Source organism: Hyposmocoma kahamanoa, unplaced genomic scaffold (genome assembly GCF_003589595.1).
Source record: "Hyposmocoma kahamanoa isolate Upper Pololo Valley unplaced genomic scaffold, ASM358959v1 79, whole genome shotgun sequence".
NCBI lineage: Eukaryota > Metazoa > Arthropoda > Insecta > Lepidoptera > Cosmopterigidae > Hyposmocoma > Hyposmocoma kahamanoa.
This window is the reverse complement of record NW_020653993.1, coordinates 4,519,590-4,537,575: the sequence shown is the minus strand read 5'-3', so window position 1 is coordinate 4,537,575 and position 17,986 is coordinate 4,519,590. Positions and strand designations below refer to the sequence as shown.

Genomic DNA, 17,986 nt, shown 5'->3' with positions numbered 1-17,986 from the left:
CCTCCGATCTGATTGGACTTAAACCGTCATCTGTATGCCATACTCAGTCTCTTTGTATCTCAGATTTGGTCAGTAGCTCAGATGGCAGCAACGGTAGCCCCTACGCACGCGACACGCGCTGTGTAACTCGAGTGTACCGCAAGATTATTTGAATGTGTGTGCCTGTACACGGCGCTCGATGGGCACTGTATGGAGTTAGACTATTTAACTTGTCTAATATGAAAATAAACTCTGCCTATTACGAGCTTTTCAATAATAGAGAATACTTTATAACTACGCAAAGAAAAGTTTTACTACCAGTAAAGTTTATTACTTGATCAGTAAGGCCCATTATTTATTGAAACTGGGATAATAGTTGTATAGATAATGGGAATAATAGTTATCTCACTTACCAATTCTGTGTTATTTTCACCAACCATTAATTCGTCATTCATATACCATTTGAATGATATATTTGAAGGGTTGGCATCGGCGACGCATGCTGAAAAATATTATTATAATTTAATATTAAGGTAACATTAGGGTCATGGAAACGCCCAAGAAGAAGACCACAGATACATTGGTACGACGATATGAAAGGACGGGCGGTAACAAAATGGTTTAGAAACTGCACAAGACCAAGAGAGATGTATAAACTGAAGGAGGCCTACACATTAGAAATTGGGAACGGGTAAAGAAGAAGAAGACGAAGAAGTCAAGGTAAAGCAGACATAGGCAATAGTATGTATGTGTATATAGCCACCATTCCATCGACTTGTTTGCGATTACTTGTAAGAACATTTAGAGTTGGGCACATGGAACGGATGAAATAATGTAGAGTGGCGAAAGAGATATGTAAAGCCGGTGGAAAAGCCAACATTGCAAAAAGGCAGCTTTTAATTCAAATCGAGAATTATCTTAAAAAAGCTAGTGTTGCTCATAGACACTGGACGTCTCCACGAGCAACCAGCATACAGGCTCTATGGATGACCAACGAACTGGTCATAAAAACTGACTCGACTGATAGAGATTCAAAATGAGACCGACTTTCTTTTGCACAAAAGAAGAAGCGGGCAGTCCTAATAAAGCCTGTGACGAGAGAAGACGTAAAGATGGAGTGCGTAGTGAGAAGAATATGAACACTAAGATATATTGATGAATGAAAGTAAAGAAAGAAAAGTTTACTAGGTTCGTGCAAACTAGTCTAAAGTCTACCTTCTCCAATGGAAATCCAAATGTATAATATGTAACTTGGAACGAAGTATTGTAATAAGCATCTTTATATTTTCATATTATTTTTTAATTTCCAGCTTTTTCCTGAACCTCAGACCTCAACATTAGTAACCCTTTGGACACATATATATGACAATATGCCAAGCTCACTTCTATATAACCATTTCACAAAGGTCTCTGGTTTTGAGCATATAGCTGAGGTCAAGGTCCAATCCCCTCATATAATAATAACAATAATAACGCACACAGTCAACATAGCCCTGCACTACGGAAACGCTGTGTTGCGGGTGCTATGGACACATACATAGGCAACCACAAATTACATCCAAACTCACGAGAGAAATAAATGTAGGCCATACAAATATTTCTCTCGGCCCGGGAATCGAACCTGGTGCCTCTGCTTGGCAGTCCGGTATGATAACCGTTCGGCCACGGAGGCAGTCATACAGATGAAACACATATAGTACTTATTTAGATGCTCCCTGAAACGATCTAACCCATAGTTTACCAAAGTGGTTCCTACCCAGTGGGCGCTTGAGAGTCCTAGGGTAGATCTCGGAAGCAATGGGGAGAGGGGGAGGGGCGTTGATGCTGTCCAGAAGGTGCTACCGCATTTACGTGATGGGCCTTTGGGAAGTTATTTGGGAACCTTATACTATTATGATCTAGCCCGTTATCTTCACTGTGAATATACCTACTTGGGCATATCCACCAAACCACAATCCATTATGGTCTAATAAGATTGAGGCCTTTATTTAGCATATATTGTTAAAGCAAATATTGTCAAATAAAAAAAAATCACGTAAAAAGTTTATTACCTATAACAGCGTCCTCTCCCTCCGGTATTCTTCCATTGACTCCAGATTTTATTTGAATACGTACTTTGGGAGCGTATTTTACCTGTAGACAAAAAAAAACATTTTACGACTTTATTTCTTTTAACACGTGTCGCCTTAATAACATACCATAAATCTTCTTAATAACATACCAGCTTATTTACACAGGTAATTCTAATTTTTCCCTAAATTTAGGGTAAATATGTTAAAATCCGTATTAATCTTCACATTATTTTTTTCAGAAATAATATTTGTAATTCACGGAAAAAACTCGACGGTAAATATATAATAAACATACCAATTGAAATAAAATTCACAATTCCGGTCTAAACTAATGTAATTGTTTCTGATAATAACTTTACCAGAAACAAAAAAGGTGGCCGTGGCAGGACACACGGCTTTAACGTTCATTTTCATTTGTTAATCATCATTAGTCCCACGTCCGCGCACGCATAAATATTCCTTTTTTTCTTCTCATTACAGCCAGTGAGTGAATGTGTGCGTGCGTGCGTGCGTGCGTGAGTGCGTGCATGTAAATGTTTGTGTGTGAGTGAACGCAAGGAGCGTCTACGTACATTCCATTCATTTAGAGGCACCCGTGCCTGCACCTGTGCCCGCCGCCACTCTGAATAAGTCACAACAACTATTTGCCAAGTATTATTGAAATCGAAAAGTGCGCACAGTAGTCAGTTGTGGTACCATTATACTAAGCGACCTTTTGATAGACTCACAGGTCGGGATAATAATGCATTTCGCGCTATGCTGCGGCTGCCCTGGCGGTGTAGTGCGTCTGGCATGTTTGCCGTGAATAGAGTAGACAATTTTTCTCTATAATACGAAAGAAGTCTTTTCTTATGAGAGTGTGCGATCCGGCCAATAATTGTAAGGACAGTATGCGATACGTGTTACTTTGTAAGCGATCACTCCATTTTTAAAATATAAATTAATTATACTATTATTTCTGATGTCATTCAATTCAATTTAATGTAATTCTTAATTGTTTACTTCAATAATAATAATAATATTCGGTTAATAAAATTCATTGTTATGTAATGTAATAAATAAATAATGTTAAATTTATTAATGGGCGTATACCTAAATAAAGAAACATTTTATTTTATTTTTTTATTTTATTTATTTTAAGTCACAAAAGAACAGAACCTAAAGCCACATACCTATATTGGCGCGTAACAAAAATAATAAAATATGTAAAATAAACTAGCTACATAAACATTTGCGGTATACGGTTGACACCTTCATTCATGCTACATCTACGTAAATCTTTAAACAACAATGTAAATATAAGCTATGTAAACGAAATGCACAATATATATTCATTGTACGTTTTAGAAAACCTGGCGAAATTCAAAAATAAATTTTCAGTTTTAATAATAGACTGTTAAACAACCGGTTCCATAAACAAAATTCATTGCTCTCTAGGCACTAACTAAAAAAAAAGCCATAAATAAGCTGAAGCGGCTAAGCCGTAAACTTCCCGAATAATAGATGAGAGACAGTTTTTGAAGCTGCATTTTTTAATAGCCAGCAGTGTAATCTATTGGCCGTTGCTTTTGTTCAGAAAATTGGGAGTGCGAAAAAAATGCATCAATAGCTAACGGATTTTCGAGTACTTGGCATACTATAGCTTTTGCCGGATATTTACAGTTTACTTTTAAAACCAGGCTTTAGGACATAGATAATATATTTTCTAGAGAAAATATCATTTTCTCAAACATGCTCGTAAATGATTGCATTACTTTCAAAAAAGGAACTCACAAAGCTTATCATTTATAAAGCGTGCAACACTGTGCTAAAATAAGTTCATTCCTGCTCTAAATTTTAAAATATCTACCAACAAGGAGTAATGTAGACTAAAAAAAAACTGTCTTACAGCGAACTGCTCACTAGCATCACTGTCTGTATTAAAAAATATACATCTATGTTATTTTATTGGTATTTTAGTAGCAGTAGAGCTCCTTGTAAAAGAGTTTCCAGGGAAGTACTGCCACCTTATCTTTTTCTTTGTTTTAGTTATTTTTTTATTTATTTATTTATAATAATATATTTCTGCCGCCGAGCAGTAATGTCAGCACTACTGTGTTCCGGTTTTGAAAGGTAAAGGGAGCTGGTGAAATTACAGGCACATGGGACTGATCTTTGCAATTTAAAGAGCTGGGTGGCACTGAAACTGTTATGGACAGGCGTGTAGCTTACCATCAGGCGCACGACTTGTCCGTCTCTTAACTTGTTAATATAAAAAAAAGTATTACTAACGTTTAATTATGCACAAATATACACTAGATTCTTAAAAACGGCGTTAAAATAAGCGAAAGTACTTTGAAGTTCTATTTTGTTATTTTTTCTTTTTTTTTTCTTCGCGAAAATGAATTCAAGTGACAAGAGCCAAAAATTACAGTAATGAAGTGTAGTATATTCCGCCTAATTTAAAACAAGAAGCAAAATTTGTCACGGTACTAAAGTTAACCAATTTAATTAGTATTAGATTTGTTATCCAACGTCAAATTTGTCAGACGTGACACACTTTTAAACCCCTCAAGGGTTTCAGTGTCGTATAAACGAATATAAAAATGTATATAAGTTAATAAATAAATGAAAAAAAAAAAAAAAAAAAATAATTAACTGAAATATCACCAGCACCCATACTTTTCAATTCAAAATGCTCACATTGCTGCTCGGCGTTAGAAATAAGCAAGGTGGCAGTACTTGCCTAGAGGAACTCTATCACAAGGAGCTCTACTCAACTAACTAGAACGGAAAAAGCGCTAAACGCCCAATGTACATTGAAATGTACTAAATAGATATAATTACATGCTTCTATATTAAAAACTACTTCTTCTAGATATCCCACGCATTTTCAGTATTAAGTGCCCTAAGCTAAAACAATGTTTGATTGATCAAAAACTGTTATGCAATTTTGAAACTAGTATACTAAACGTCATTTCCATAAGTTCTTGTCGGGAATTTGGATTTGCAAAACCGGGGGAAAACTTTTTCTTCGATGATAACACTATTTTTGGATTCAAGCCCTTTACGAGAAAAATGCAAGGTGACTCGAATTCTGTGCATTTTCATTACAGCGTACATCTCACAATTTTAAGATCATAGAAATAGCACAGTCTAACCAATTTAATAATACTGCCTGCAACTGCCTTCGTGGCCGAACGGTAACCATGCCAGACTGCCACGCTGAGATCCCGGGTTGGATTCCCGGGCCGGTAGAAATATTTGTATGGCCTGTATTTATTTTCTCTCGTGAGTTTGGGTGTAATTTGTGGTTGTCTACGTGTGTGTCCATGGCACCTGCGATACAGAGTTTCCCTAGCGCGGGGCTAGGAGCATGTGCGTTTAAAAAAAATACGGCATGGGGTCAACTCCCATTCTCGGTCCGAAACAATTACCGTCGAATAATTATTACTCTACCTAATTGTAAGACGCATAATGCGTACGAAGCTTCATACTGACACTGTGTTTATTATTTAGTCGAGTCTTCTTCTTTTCTTCCTGTCCTTATCCCACGCTAGGTGGGTTCAGCATCACACGTATTTTTCTTCCACTTTCACCTGGTTACTTGACAGTAAGTGTTTCCGTCGGATGTCGGATTGAGAACGGGACAAGACCCCCTGGGTCTGAATCATTTCACATTATTATTCACATTTGTATATACGTGGGGCCTTAGGAGTATAATAACAATTTAATCATGGGAAAATACGTGGTTGCTGAGTACTACAGCATTTCTCTCATGTACGAGTATATTGTGTACTGAATCGGCTAATTTTTATTTCGTAAGAGAAAGACATCAACGAAGTCACGTGCGTTTTTAAACGACTCACCTAAGTAATTGTTTTTTGAAAAAAAAAATCATTGTTCTCTTGGGACAATACCGTCGAATGTGGGTATACTAACGATTTGCTATCGACCTGCGCAAGCCATTTCCGGGTCCGTTTGAAGAAGCAAAATATATGTATCCGGGTATACTTACGACGAGTATGAGTATACTTACGTATACTAACGATATACTAACGACCTGTCTAGGTCGTTACTGGGCACCGTTTAGGGGGTGCTCAACTTCACACTTTCATTAACACAGGAAATTCCCAATGACAACATACCTCTAGCTGTAAAGCAGCCACACTTCAATTCGTATACGAATGGAAACCGACTCAATATCCAAGCAATATCGGCGGCCATCTGAACATAAAAAGTAATTGGGTTGCCCGTAAAAAGGGTTCTTATTTTACGGCCACCGAAAAAATACATAATAAACAAACTGGCCCTTTTTCGTCATAACAACCGTCACATCGTGGAGTTAGAAATATTTTTCTAGATGTGGTTGAAGCCGTACGCTACTCAGAATCGATCAAGATTTAAAAGAATCGTATTATTCAGTGTCATACATATGTTGATAATGATTAGATGACCTCAGTGGCCGATTGTGACTTTGTGGTTTTGGTTTAGATGTTCTGTGAATGATGTTGCTCTGGGATTTAGTTATGGTATGGCTTATTCTCTATTTCCAAACCAGGTAATTGGTGTTATTATCTTCCAAATAATTATGGTTTTACATTATATATAGGTGAAAATAAAATCAGTAGAATTAGTCACGTTGCATATACGACGAATTATTCAGACGTCGTCAAGTAAAAGGAATGTCATGACAATTTCCTTAACTAAAATTAATGGGCCAGATTACGTAAAGAGCATTGCGCCAAAGTCTAGTTACCACTTAGTCTTGAGAAGGCGTTAAGCCTGAACACAAATCAATTAAGAGGCGAACCCAGGGGATAAGCAGGAACGTGTCCCCGAGTACTATTTTCAATCTCAATAGGACAGCTAATTTCTGTGTCGTGCGGTGTGGTCTTTATTAGACCGCAAACATTTCTAGGCTAATGTGCTGCTGTAGCTAGGTATATGACCGTTTTTGAAAAACCCATAGCATAACCACGATCCAAATATTTCTCCAAAGACTTAGATAAAATAAAGTATAACAAGATAAAGAATCCACAACGCAAATGAGGTTTTTTTAATCTGCAGTACTTAATCACGAACAGAAGTTGGAATGTACAAAAAAACGTAAAGCCAAAAAAAAAAAACATAACGCCGCTATTACTTAAAAATAAAGACTTAATAGTTATGTCACATCCAGTAGCTCACACAGCGTGATCGGAATAGTAATTTCCTTTTAACAGACTCTTTCGAGGACAATAATTTTTATAACAACGTTCGGCGTTCCGATCGTACTTATTTATGTTCACTTTATGGCCACTGTCCGTAGCTTTTTGTTTTCAAGTACCGTAAAGCGTGGATACTTTATCGATTGTAGCGTTTTTCACAATACTTACTTATATACACCAATATTCTATTGGGTCGCACAACAGCGTTAAGCCATCCGCATACGTCTCACTGTTAGGTACGGGTCTCTATTAACGGATTAAGTATTGTTGAATCTTCTTCAATATATCGCTCCCTTTATACGCTATGGATTATATTTAACCCTTTGTGAAAGGGTTCGTTCAGGGAAGTACTGTCCCCTTACTTATTTCCGCTGCCAAGCAGTCATGTGAGCAGTACTGCATTTCAGTTTTGAAGGGTAAGGGTGCTGGTGAAATTACATGGAATTGTCAAAGTTATGTCTCGGGGCGACGACCGCAGCGGCAGTGATCCTCAGATCTTTGTCAGAGCGGCAGCGATCCTCAGATTTAAAGCTGTGAGTGGCGTTGCAACTGTTATGGACAGTGTCGCTTACCGCCCGGCTCATCCCGTTATTTGGTGTCATAGACAAAGTTAGATAAAGTTTCTCTGTTCGTCGCTGTGCAATACTGCTTTATTGTATAAAAGCAACGACATATAAAAAAAAAGGTATAGGTTTTATCACAATGGGTTTTCTTCACCGTTAGAAAAAGGAATTACAGCTAAACACTCACAAATGGAAAAATTTAAGTCGGTGGTTCAATTCAAACCGTCTCAATTGAAAAACAACAGTTACCCACTGGGCTACCAATATTTATTCTGCCGTCCTTATCATAACTGACGTAATCGACATTTTTAGAAAAATTATGTTATTAACATGTCTGAAATCAGCGAAACAAGATCTACCACCCCCTCTATTCGTTTTTTTTTATAATATCAAGTGACGGTAAGCCTGTCCATAACAGTTACAGTGCCACTCAGAGTTTTAAATCGCAAAGATCTGAGACAAAAACAGACAAGTCTCATGTGCCTGTAAATTCACCAGCAACCGTAACTTTCAAAACCGAAACGCAGTAATGCTCACATTATTGCTTGGCACCAGAAATAGGTAAGGTATGGAACGAGTTTTTGCTCAATATTGAGTTTTGTATTGGCTTGCCCAAAATATCCGTGCTAAATATCAAACTATATTCAATTATGCATTGACAATGTAGATTTGCCGTTTTTCAGACAATTTTAGAACATTCCTTTAAAAAAAATTCTGTAGTTCCTTATAAAGTTCTCTATTCGTCGCTTGATATCTGTAGTCGTGTAGTCGTGTCCATTCAAAGAATTTCATACTGAGACAAGTGAATTTCGGAAGGGGCTATGTCGGACAAATACAGTGGATGAGGTAGCACTTCTTAACCTAACTACAATAGTTTTTGACGACTTTGTGAAGATAAGTATGCTGTGGCATTATTGTAATGAAAAACGACACTTTTTCGATTCATCAGTTCTTGACATTTTTCAAGAATTGTAAACTTAACATTTTTCCGCCCATTTCTATAAATACTATAATAATAACAAAATTCTTTGTTACGGATAACAAAGATCCATGAAGTGTTAAAAACATACAACTAATTTAAAATAATAATAATAATTAAAAAAATTATACAATTTTGAACAATAAATTAAAATTGTAAAATCTAAATTCACTACTATAATTAAAATATATTCAAAAGGTAAATTTCAAATCAAAACTTTTCCATGTCGTAAATCAGAAAAAAATACAAAAAAAAATTATTAAAATAATAAAAAAATTATATTAGAAATTGGGCCACACCCTTCGTTTATTGTATCCTATACCTTCCAGCAATTGCATTTAGAATGTTGTTGGGACTTAGCCTCACTCGAATCAATAGCAAGACAATCTCCTTCCTCAAAAATAAATATAAAACGAATTTATAATCTTAAAATGACCATAGATAATAATAATAAGATCTTAAAAATGTCTTATTTTGTTAGTTAGCTGCAGGCTTACTCAACAACTAAATTTATAATCATTAATCAAATTATTATTAAATATCGTCAGAAAAATCTTGTTGAAATTATCCCGTGTGTAGACATTTCACTGCGCAAAAGTGTTGCCCGCTTGCAAGCAGCTTGTGATTGCAGTCGATAAATATTCTATCGACTATTGACTGAATATTGGTCACGCTTATGCTATAAATAGCCGAATTAGTTTCATTTAAATCATCAGCGGCCCATTATTTGTTCAACTGTTTAGCATAGGCTCATTTGAATTGCTATTTTTTCTAAGTTCATACATACATACCCTAACATTTAGAACTGGCTTTTAAAAAAGGAGACATATTTTAAAGTTTTTCATTTTAATTCAATATAGATAATGAAATCCGCCTATTCTTATTAAAATTGATTTCGATTCTAGAAGGCTGATCGTGATAATCATTAGAACGTCGTAACATTCACAATTCAGAAATTTTTTGGCAAAATTTTATCTTTTTTCGTAATCCATAGATAAAACTGACGACAACAACTTCATGACTATTTCAAATTTTATAAAACTTTTCTCTGTCTTCAAAAAAGACAGACAATAATTGGCTGTTAAAGTAGCCGTACCTAATTTATTTGCACCCTGTATATGTATATATACGTTTATGGTATAAACTTATGGGTACGGATCCTTCCCACTGGGAGACAAGCGTGTTGATAATAAAAATATATCTTATTAGATAGCGTATATGGCTGTATGTGTATTATCAACAAAAACGAAGTCCAGGAAATTCTTTTTCTCAGGCTGCACTATCACGTACAGTTAACATACTGGTATTGTTCTGAAGCCTTTTTAGTTATTCTACTCTCGTATAGCCGACCCTTTTCCGCCTTACGTATAGTGGGGACCCCCTTTGGGTCAATATGAACTGGGTGGATCAACAAATAAAAGGAAACCACCAACAAAGAAGATCTTGTTTGAAACACACGGAGTGGACATCGAGTATCAATTCTCACTGGTCGTCGTAATGGTTTGTTGACTTTTCCAATCTATCCTGAGACTTGGTACAAATTGTTATAGCGAAATACCTATAGGTAGTTTCTGGGTAAATTTTTTGTTTCGATGAAAAACAATTGGGTAGAGAATTTTGGAAACTATCGGTTCTTTTCTAAAGGTTAGGATTGACTCACGATGGGATTAGTAAAATCCTCGAAACGATGTTTTTATGGAAAAGACAAGATTACGCAAATTAGATCCTAAAAAATACTTTCATTTCCAATATATAGCAATCGCGATAAAGTGACATAATTCGAAAAAAGTCATTTTCAAGCAACAGCAATGTAAAAAGCAGTAGAGCTCCTTGTAAAATAGGTCGTCCAGGAAAGTACTGCCATCTTACCTATTTCTGCCGTCGAGCAGTAAATCACTGCATGTTAGCCCCGCCTACTAACTCACTGAACGTGTATTACGACACAAACTTACTAGTTTAGTCTTTAGTATCATGCGGTCTCGCACAATTACACTCAGTAATGTGACCAATACTGTGTTTCAATTTTGAAGGATTAGGGTGCTGGTGAAAATACACACGGGACTTGTCAGCTTATGTCTCAAGGTGACGGACCCAGTTACAGTGCCCCTCAGATCTGTTTAAAAGAAGAGTCCTAGGGGGCCGGTATGGGTCTTGGAAGCAAATGGGGGGCGTTGATGCTATCCACGGGGTACTACCGCATTTGAAAAAAAACCTGAATTATAATAATGTATAAATAATATAAATAACGCACACACTCAACATAACCCACCACTAGGGAAAGCCTCTGTCGCGGGTGCCATGGACACACACACATAGACAACCACAAATTACACCCAAACTCACGAGAGAAATAAATGGCCTAACAAATATTTCTCACCCGGTCCGGGAATCGTACCTGGGACCTCTGCGTGGCAGTCCATGGTAATCATGGTCATGGAGGCAATTATCTATATTAACTACACTACAAATATATAATTTTTTTCCTAGTGATTTTTGTCTGTTAAGTTAATATAAAAAAATTCGTGTTTTCAATAATTTTTTGTGGTGGTGGGTGTCCAAATTTTTTTATCTTGCCTAAGTGGGCGGTGAGGCAAAAATTTCTTTTATTTACTTATACATTTTAGGAAAATTCACGGACAAATAATACAATTATAGTATACTTAAATATGAGTAATCCAATGCCATTTACGAATTTTCACCAACATGAAACAATATAAAGTGTTTAGCAAGCCAAAAAAAGATTATAAGAGGAAACAAAAAACACAGATACATAAAAAAAGCACAAAATAATTGACAATTAGACAAAAACCAGTGTAATTATTGCGTGATGTGAATCGTGATGTGAATCACGTGATGTGTAACGTTTGTCATTAATCGCCTGAAAAGTTTGGGAACCAAGAATTTAAATAATGTTAATTTGGCTTCATTACTACAACGAGCAAACCTATGAGCTAGCATATTAAATCGTGCCGCTCACCGCTCTCATCCTTGAAATCATCAGTGATACAATGACCTGGATTAAAAATATTAATAAACTCTACTGAGAGTATTTTTCCGGATTTAAATCGCGTATATTTGTTTTTTCAAACAAACCGATGTTTCGGGCCCTTTACAGGTCCCATGGTCACGTGAAACCACCAACAGTCGAGCGAAGATCTGCCATCTTACCTTACGTGAGAGGTGTTACAGACAAGATCGGAAGGGTCTTCAGGCGTGCATCTATCAAGACCTATTTCAAGCCCCTGAGGAAGATTTCTCAGCTCTTGAGACCCGTGAAATGTAACATCCCCTTACAGGATGCAGGAACGTCGTCAAAGTCCGGCGTCAAAGAACATATAGCTGATGTCAAACACCGTCGCGTAAACAAGTCTGCAGTCTGCGAGCATGTCATGGATAAACCTACACATTCAATGAAGTTTGACAAACCCCAGGTCCTTGCAAAATAAGTCCGTTATCTACCAAGGATGCTGCGAGAGGCCATTGAAATTAAATACATCCTAATTTCAACAGGGAAGATGATTTCTCCGCACCACCAGTTTGGGATCCAGTATTTCCTCTAATGAAAAATCCCAAACAGACATAAGACTGCAGTACTAATTAATATGTTTTAGTTTATACTAATTTCTATTAATAATTAATAATAAATTGAACTTAATAAAAATTCATTCAATAAAATAATTTGTAAAACTTAATATAGCGTAAATTGGAATGTTTTCTTTGTAAAATTAAAAATAAGGTATTTAATTAATAATTATTGTAACAATAGTGAAAAAAATATGGTGGTTTGCATCAATATTAGACATAACTGGTTGAAGACTGTACCACCTCAGTCAACCGTGACCATGGGACCTGTAAAGGGACCGAAACGTCGGTTTGTTTAAAAAAACAAATATATGCGATTTAAATCCGGAAAAATAGTTTCATTTCCTATGAGTAACAATCGCGAAAACCTAAGAACTCGATATCTACTGAGAGGTTACTCGTTCAACTCAATGGTCGGTTCATAGGCCATTTTCTCATCGAGTACACCAAAGATATATAATATACATATTTTCACTTTTGTATTATATTATATACCAAACCATGTGTAAATAGCATATTCCTGATAACTGTTCAACAACTCTAACCGATCCAGCTGTACGACCTAACGGCACCATAACGTGTTTCGTTAGTAACTTTTTTTATTATGTCATATCTAAACATTTTATGTTTCGAATTTGGTCATTTTATTATTGAGGGTCTAATTTGTGCGGTTGTGGCATACGCAAAAGGATCTCATTCAGTTAAAGCCACAGCCGACTGTGACTCTGGTTTTAAATGGACCCTAAAACGAAACGTGGTAAAGTGTTTTGTCATAATACGACTGTGATGCTCAATAAAGAATTAAAGGTCAATTTATAAGAATTCATTTTGTAAAGCTGCATAAAATGAGCGATTACCAAATCTACCGACATCCGTCCGAAACAATTACTGTCAAATAAGTAATATTCGACAAAATTAAAAGACAAGTATCAAGTATGACGCATCATTCGCATCACGCGTCTTTTTCATTTGGTCAAGTATTGTTTTTTGATTGATGTCAGACGGAGATCGAGAGTAGACCCCCAGATATTTTCTAAAATCCCATTTGAAACATCACACGCTGAGCCTGCGGTAAAATTTCACCTCCTTTATTGGATTTAGTTATCCCTATAAAAATATTGCTTTTCATAATAATAGTGTGGAATCTTAAGTCCACAATCCACAAATCCTCCCTTATTTTGTATTTTGTTTTTTCTGTGAAATTCGATCCCTTTTTTGTTTACAGCATATAATATGCTCGAGATTTCTCGGCATCTCGAATATGTAAGAAGCTTTTGAAACGTAAATCTACATGATGTAGGTTGGAATAACATACTGTAGTTTCGCATTAAGTACTTATTTATTGTTTGTTTTTTGTTTACGTGTATCTGTGTGCGTTATCTAAAAAAAAAATATTTTTACTCTTTTTGTGTACGAATATTGCATGGCTTTGTACCAATAACCAATCTGACAAAAGTCGAGATGTAATAAATACTTTTGAATATTGAATCATCATATGCCTTATTTTTGGGATGTGTATTGTCTGTACGTGTACGGTCTGTATGTGAGACGCGTATTCCACATTTAAAAAGATCCTTGACAATTTAAAAGTGTCAAAAGTTCGGACACTTGTACGTGCCACATAAACCTCTAAAGAAAATCTTTAACTGGGACTAATTTTAATGAGTTTTAAATGTGCTATTCAAGTACAAGACCCTAAAATAATCAAAAGTTACTTGCCTTGTTTATCAAATGTGTAACTAAGTGGAAGCCATTTTGAAGCTCAACATTTGAATGTTGAGTTTTATATTAAGTTTTCCAACTTACTCATATAAAGCTAATATTTTGTCTTTATAATACTGTACCAGCAAAAAATAACGAAATGGCGTATAAAACATTTCATGTGGCGTAATTTCTTTCGTATTTTTAGCAAGGTATAGACAATCTTGGGAAATCATTCGTTCTTCCTATTGCTCTAAGAATAATATATAACTTGGTTGACAGGTTTGTTACAGTGAGCTTTCATTGAAATCAGATTGTTTTTTGAAAGATTATGGTAGACCCATAGTTACAATATTACTTTTTTCGTAGTTTAAAATAGCTCAAAATATTTATTGATGACTGGGCAATCTATCCATCAGTCAGACTAATTGTCTTGCATTACTATTACATTACTACTACATTAAGGTATCGAGTTTCCATAATTAACATTATTAGATCAAATTGTTCGTAATTACTTGTAGTATTTAAAAATTAAACCAGGACTTTCATAAAGTCACATTAAGCCGTCATTCATAAATTGGTGTAGTTCTAAAACAACATTATCAACACTCGCGCTTTACGCGTGTCGTGCTTAAATATCCACTGTCAAAAGAATTAATAACTTGCAAAATTATGTAGATAAGACATTATTGAGTCAATGACTTACCTCAATCTGTATACTAGCAGCTCTGTAGGCCCTGTCGGCAGTGTTTTGTGCTTGACAAGTATACGTTTGATTGTGATTCTCCTGCTTCGGTGTCATCTTCAATATGGACCTATAAAGCAACATACATATTTACAATTTATTCATTGGAAATTGCTTGTTGATACTTCTGTCAACAGAGTCGAACTTGTACTAGAGTGAAGAAATTATTTTCGTTCCACAGTTCAGTCTGAGCAGTACTCAGAACATCGGTATCAATAAACAAAAGTTCGTTTTCCTAAATTGGTCTGTTCGAGAAACCGCTGGTACACTGAGTTCGTAATTGGACTACCTCATTTTGGTTCCTTTCTTTTGACTGTCCTATTAGGCATATATTCTATTTGGCAAGCAACCTAACCCTTTAACTCTCTGACTAAGCAATGCAGACAATCCTTTACGCCGTCCAAGGTAAATTTTCCAACTAATCATCTTTACGAATGTGTGAAAGGTATTTGTCGGTTGCAGACTTTAGGAGTTTAAAGCATCATCTTGTAATACTAACCTAGCCGTAAATCGCTGCCCGTCTGGTAAAGCTTCAACACTGTAGGAGACTCCTTGAGTGATGACTCCAGCATTGCTGTCTACCCATGTGATCTGAAACAAAAGATAATCTGTTTCTAAACAGGCCAGACGAGAAGGGCTTAATTAATTTTGATTTACATAACCGCTCACGCGATGCGCTCCTCTTACCGCAAAATGGCGGCTATTTGGTTTCGCAAATTAGAAAAGCATTTAGTTTAAATACAAGTTTTTATAAATAAAAATTATTATTCTGCATTGCTAAATAAATACCCTCCGTATTACCAACAAAAACATCTCAAATAAAATGCAGTAATACACCGCAAATCCTGCACTTACAAAGCACTAATGAAATTTTTGGTGTACTTGGATAAATATGATAATATTCCGTTTGCGTGGTTCTAACGTTTACCATGAAATTACTCCTTAAAGTATAGTTTATAAACATTTATATTCAGGGTTAACTTAAAAAACGCTACTTACGGTATGTTTTCAATAAATAAACACCGAAATCACCAGCCCAAACAATAGCGCACACGATTGTCGTGACGTATTTTTGAAGTCGTTTATTTTTTTTTAAATGACAGACCCAGGCATTAAAAACTTTATGGTTTGCTAGAGTAGTTACCGAAATAGCAATTAATATTAGTTCTTTTACCTACTATAACTTCGATATCCGATAAATCGGTATAAAATTATCACCGGCACCTCTAGGTGTGGTATGCGTCTACGGCTGCATGTATCGCGTGAGCGGTTAACTCGCTAACAGTGTTACCAAGTGAGAGACCACTATTATACCCACATTAGGAAGGGACGTTTTTAGGAATAAAATCTTTATAGTTGAAAATTGTTTGTACCTAAGACATTTAACTACTTTCTTTCACTGGACGAAGAAGTCACTGTGTCTTAAACGACACGCCTATCCATAGTAGTTGCATTACCACTCAGAGCTTTAAATCGCAAAGAACACCGCCACTGCGCCCGTTAGAGATGTCCTGGTATATGTGATCAGTGGTTCATATGAACGTTGTTTTTATAATTCAACCTTCGGTGCTTTGTAGAAAGGGAGTAAGCGACATTACGAACCTTTTTCAGGGGACCATGTTTTAGGTTTTCAGGACTGTTTTAAAATATTTACGTTCTGTTTTAAATACAATTTTACTTAATTAAAATCAAACCTACAAAACATCGTCATGAAAGAAGATCGAGGAGGAAAAAGATTTTATCGTCTTACATGATCCTAAAAATAGGCTTTAATGCTATTACTTCTTGTGTCTATGATTGACATGATAATACATAAATAATGCATATAAATAAAACATAATGTATGTAAGAATGTATACCGCCAGTGCTTTTATCAACAATAACGCTCACACTCAACATAGCCCCGCACTAGGGAAACCCTGTGTCGCGGGTGCCATGGACACACACATAGACAACCACAAATTATACCCAAACTCACGAGAGAAATAAATGTAGGCCATACAAATATTTCTTCCAGCCCGGGAATCGAACCTGGTACCTCTGCGTGGCAGTCCGGCATGATTACCGTTCGACCACGGAGACAGTTAGTTATCAACAATAATCAATGGATGACTACATTTTAAAGTATATTCAATACTTTCGTGCTTAATCGTCGGGCAAACGATTGCTTCTCAGTTAGCGAGGTGGATGCTTCGAATCCCTGAAGCAGCATATTACCATTAGCATTAACTTCAAAAATTCCCAGCTTGGAAAACGTGTGAACCTCTCAACCAACCCTCAGCTTAGAGGAGACCTGACCCAGCAATGGAATGAATAATGTAATATATCATTTACCACATAGTTATCTATCTATATTACATGAATGTATTGCCTGTACCTAGTGTAACGTTTGTAAATACATTCTAACCTACCAAAATCATTTCAAAACCAGTGAATACCTAATAAACATCATTTTTAATTTGAACCGTAATTGTATCGACCCCGTGGGTGACATACCCGTTTCGTTCAAATGGATTAAAAAGCTTAACACCTCAACGAAATTGAATGCTGACGTAATATGATTAAATTTAATGGTTCAGGAAAAATCTCTAAGGACATTAGGGATGGGCACTTTCATTTTTACGATATTTTTAATTTTGATAATGTTGTTGTAACAGTTAATAATTCAAAAAAATATTGATTGGTTTGTTAAGTTAATGGATAATGTGGAAGACATTTTTTTTATTAATCTTAGTGTTTCTTGTCTGGGTGGTATCTAAGAATGTAAATTTTTAGTTACGGAATTTACGTTGCCATAGTTTCTAGATTTCGAAACAATGTGGTATTTTTCATGATCACAAAATATATCTTAAGTCTATCGAGTTTTTAGGTTTTTGCGATTGTTATTTAAAGGAGATAAAACAATTTTTTCGGATCTAAAACGTGTATATTTGTTCTTTGAAACAAACCAACGTTTCGAGTCCATTACACTTTAATTCTATTATCCAGTCTTTACGGTGTCAACAGAGATGCTATGTTTAAAGATTTTTTTAAATATCTATTAAAACACATTTCGTTTTTACGGTTTTGTTGAAAACGAAATCGAAAAGATTTCTTTTCACACAATAAAATTTTATTCAAAGCTATGGAGTCAGTTTTGATACATGTGAGTGTAAACATCGAAACCCATCCTTGTG

The 17,986-nt window shown here is 35.7% G+C and overlaps 1 protein-coding gene across 3 annotated transcripts in view; it reads right to left on the bottom strand.

Moving 5' to 3' along the window:
• Positions 1-17,986, bottom strand: part of LOC113233600 (irregular chiasm C-roughest protein-like) — a 214,487-nt gene that overhangs the window by 14,216 nt on the left and 182,285 nt on the right. For all 3 annotated transcript variants that reach the window (XM_026468750.1, XM_026468749.1, XM_026468751.1), the window contains 4 exons: positions 15,310-15,401; positions 14,772-14,880; positions 2,031-2,112; positions 393-481 (listed from right to left, as the gene is read on the bottom strand). In XM_026468750.1, coding sequence (XP_026324535.1) covers positions 393-481; positions 2,031-2,112; positions 14,772-14,880; positions 15,310-15,401 — 372 coding nt within the window. The remainder of the gene's footprint in view (positions 1-392; positions 482-2,030; positions 2,113-14,771; positions 14,881-15,309; positions 15,402-17,986) is intronic.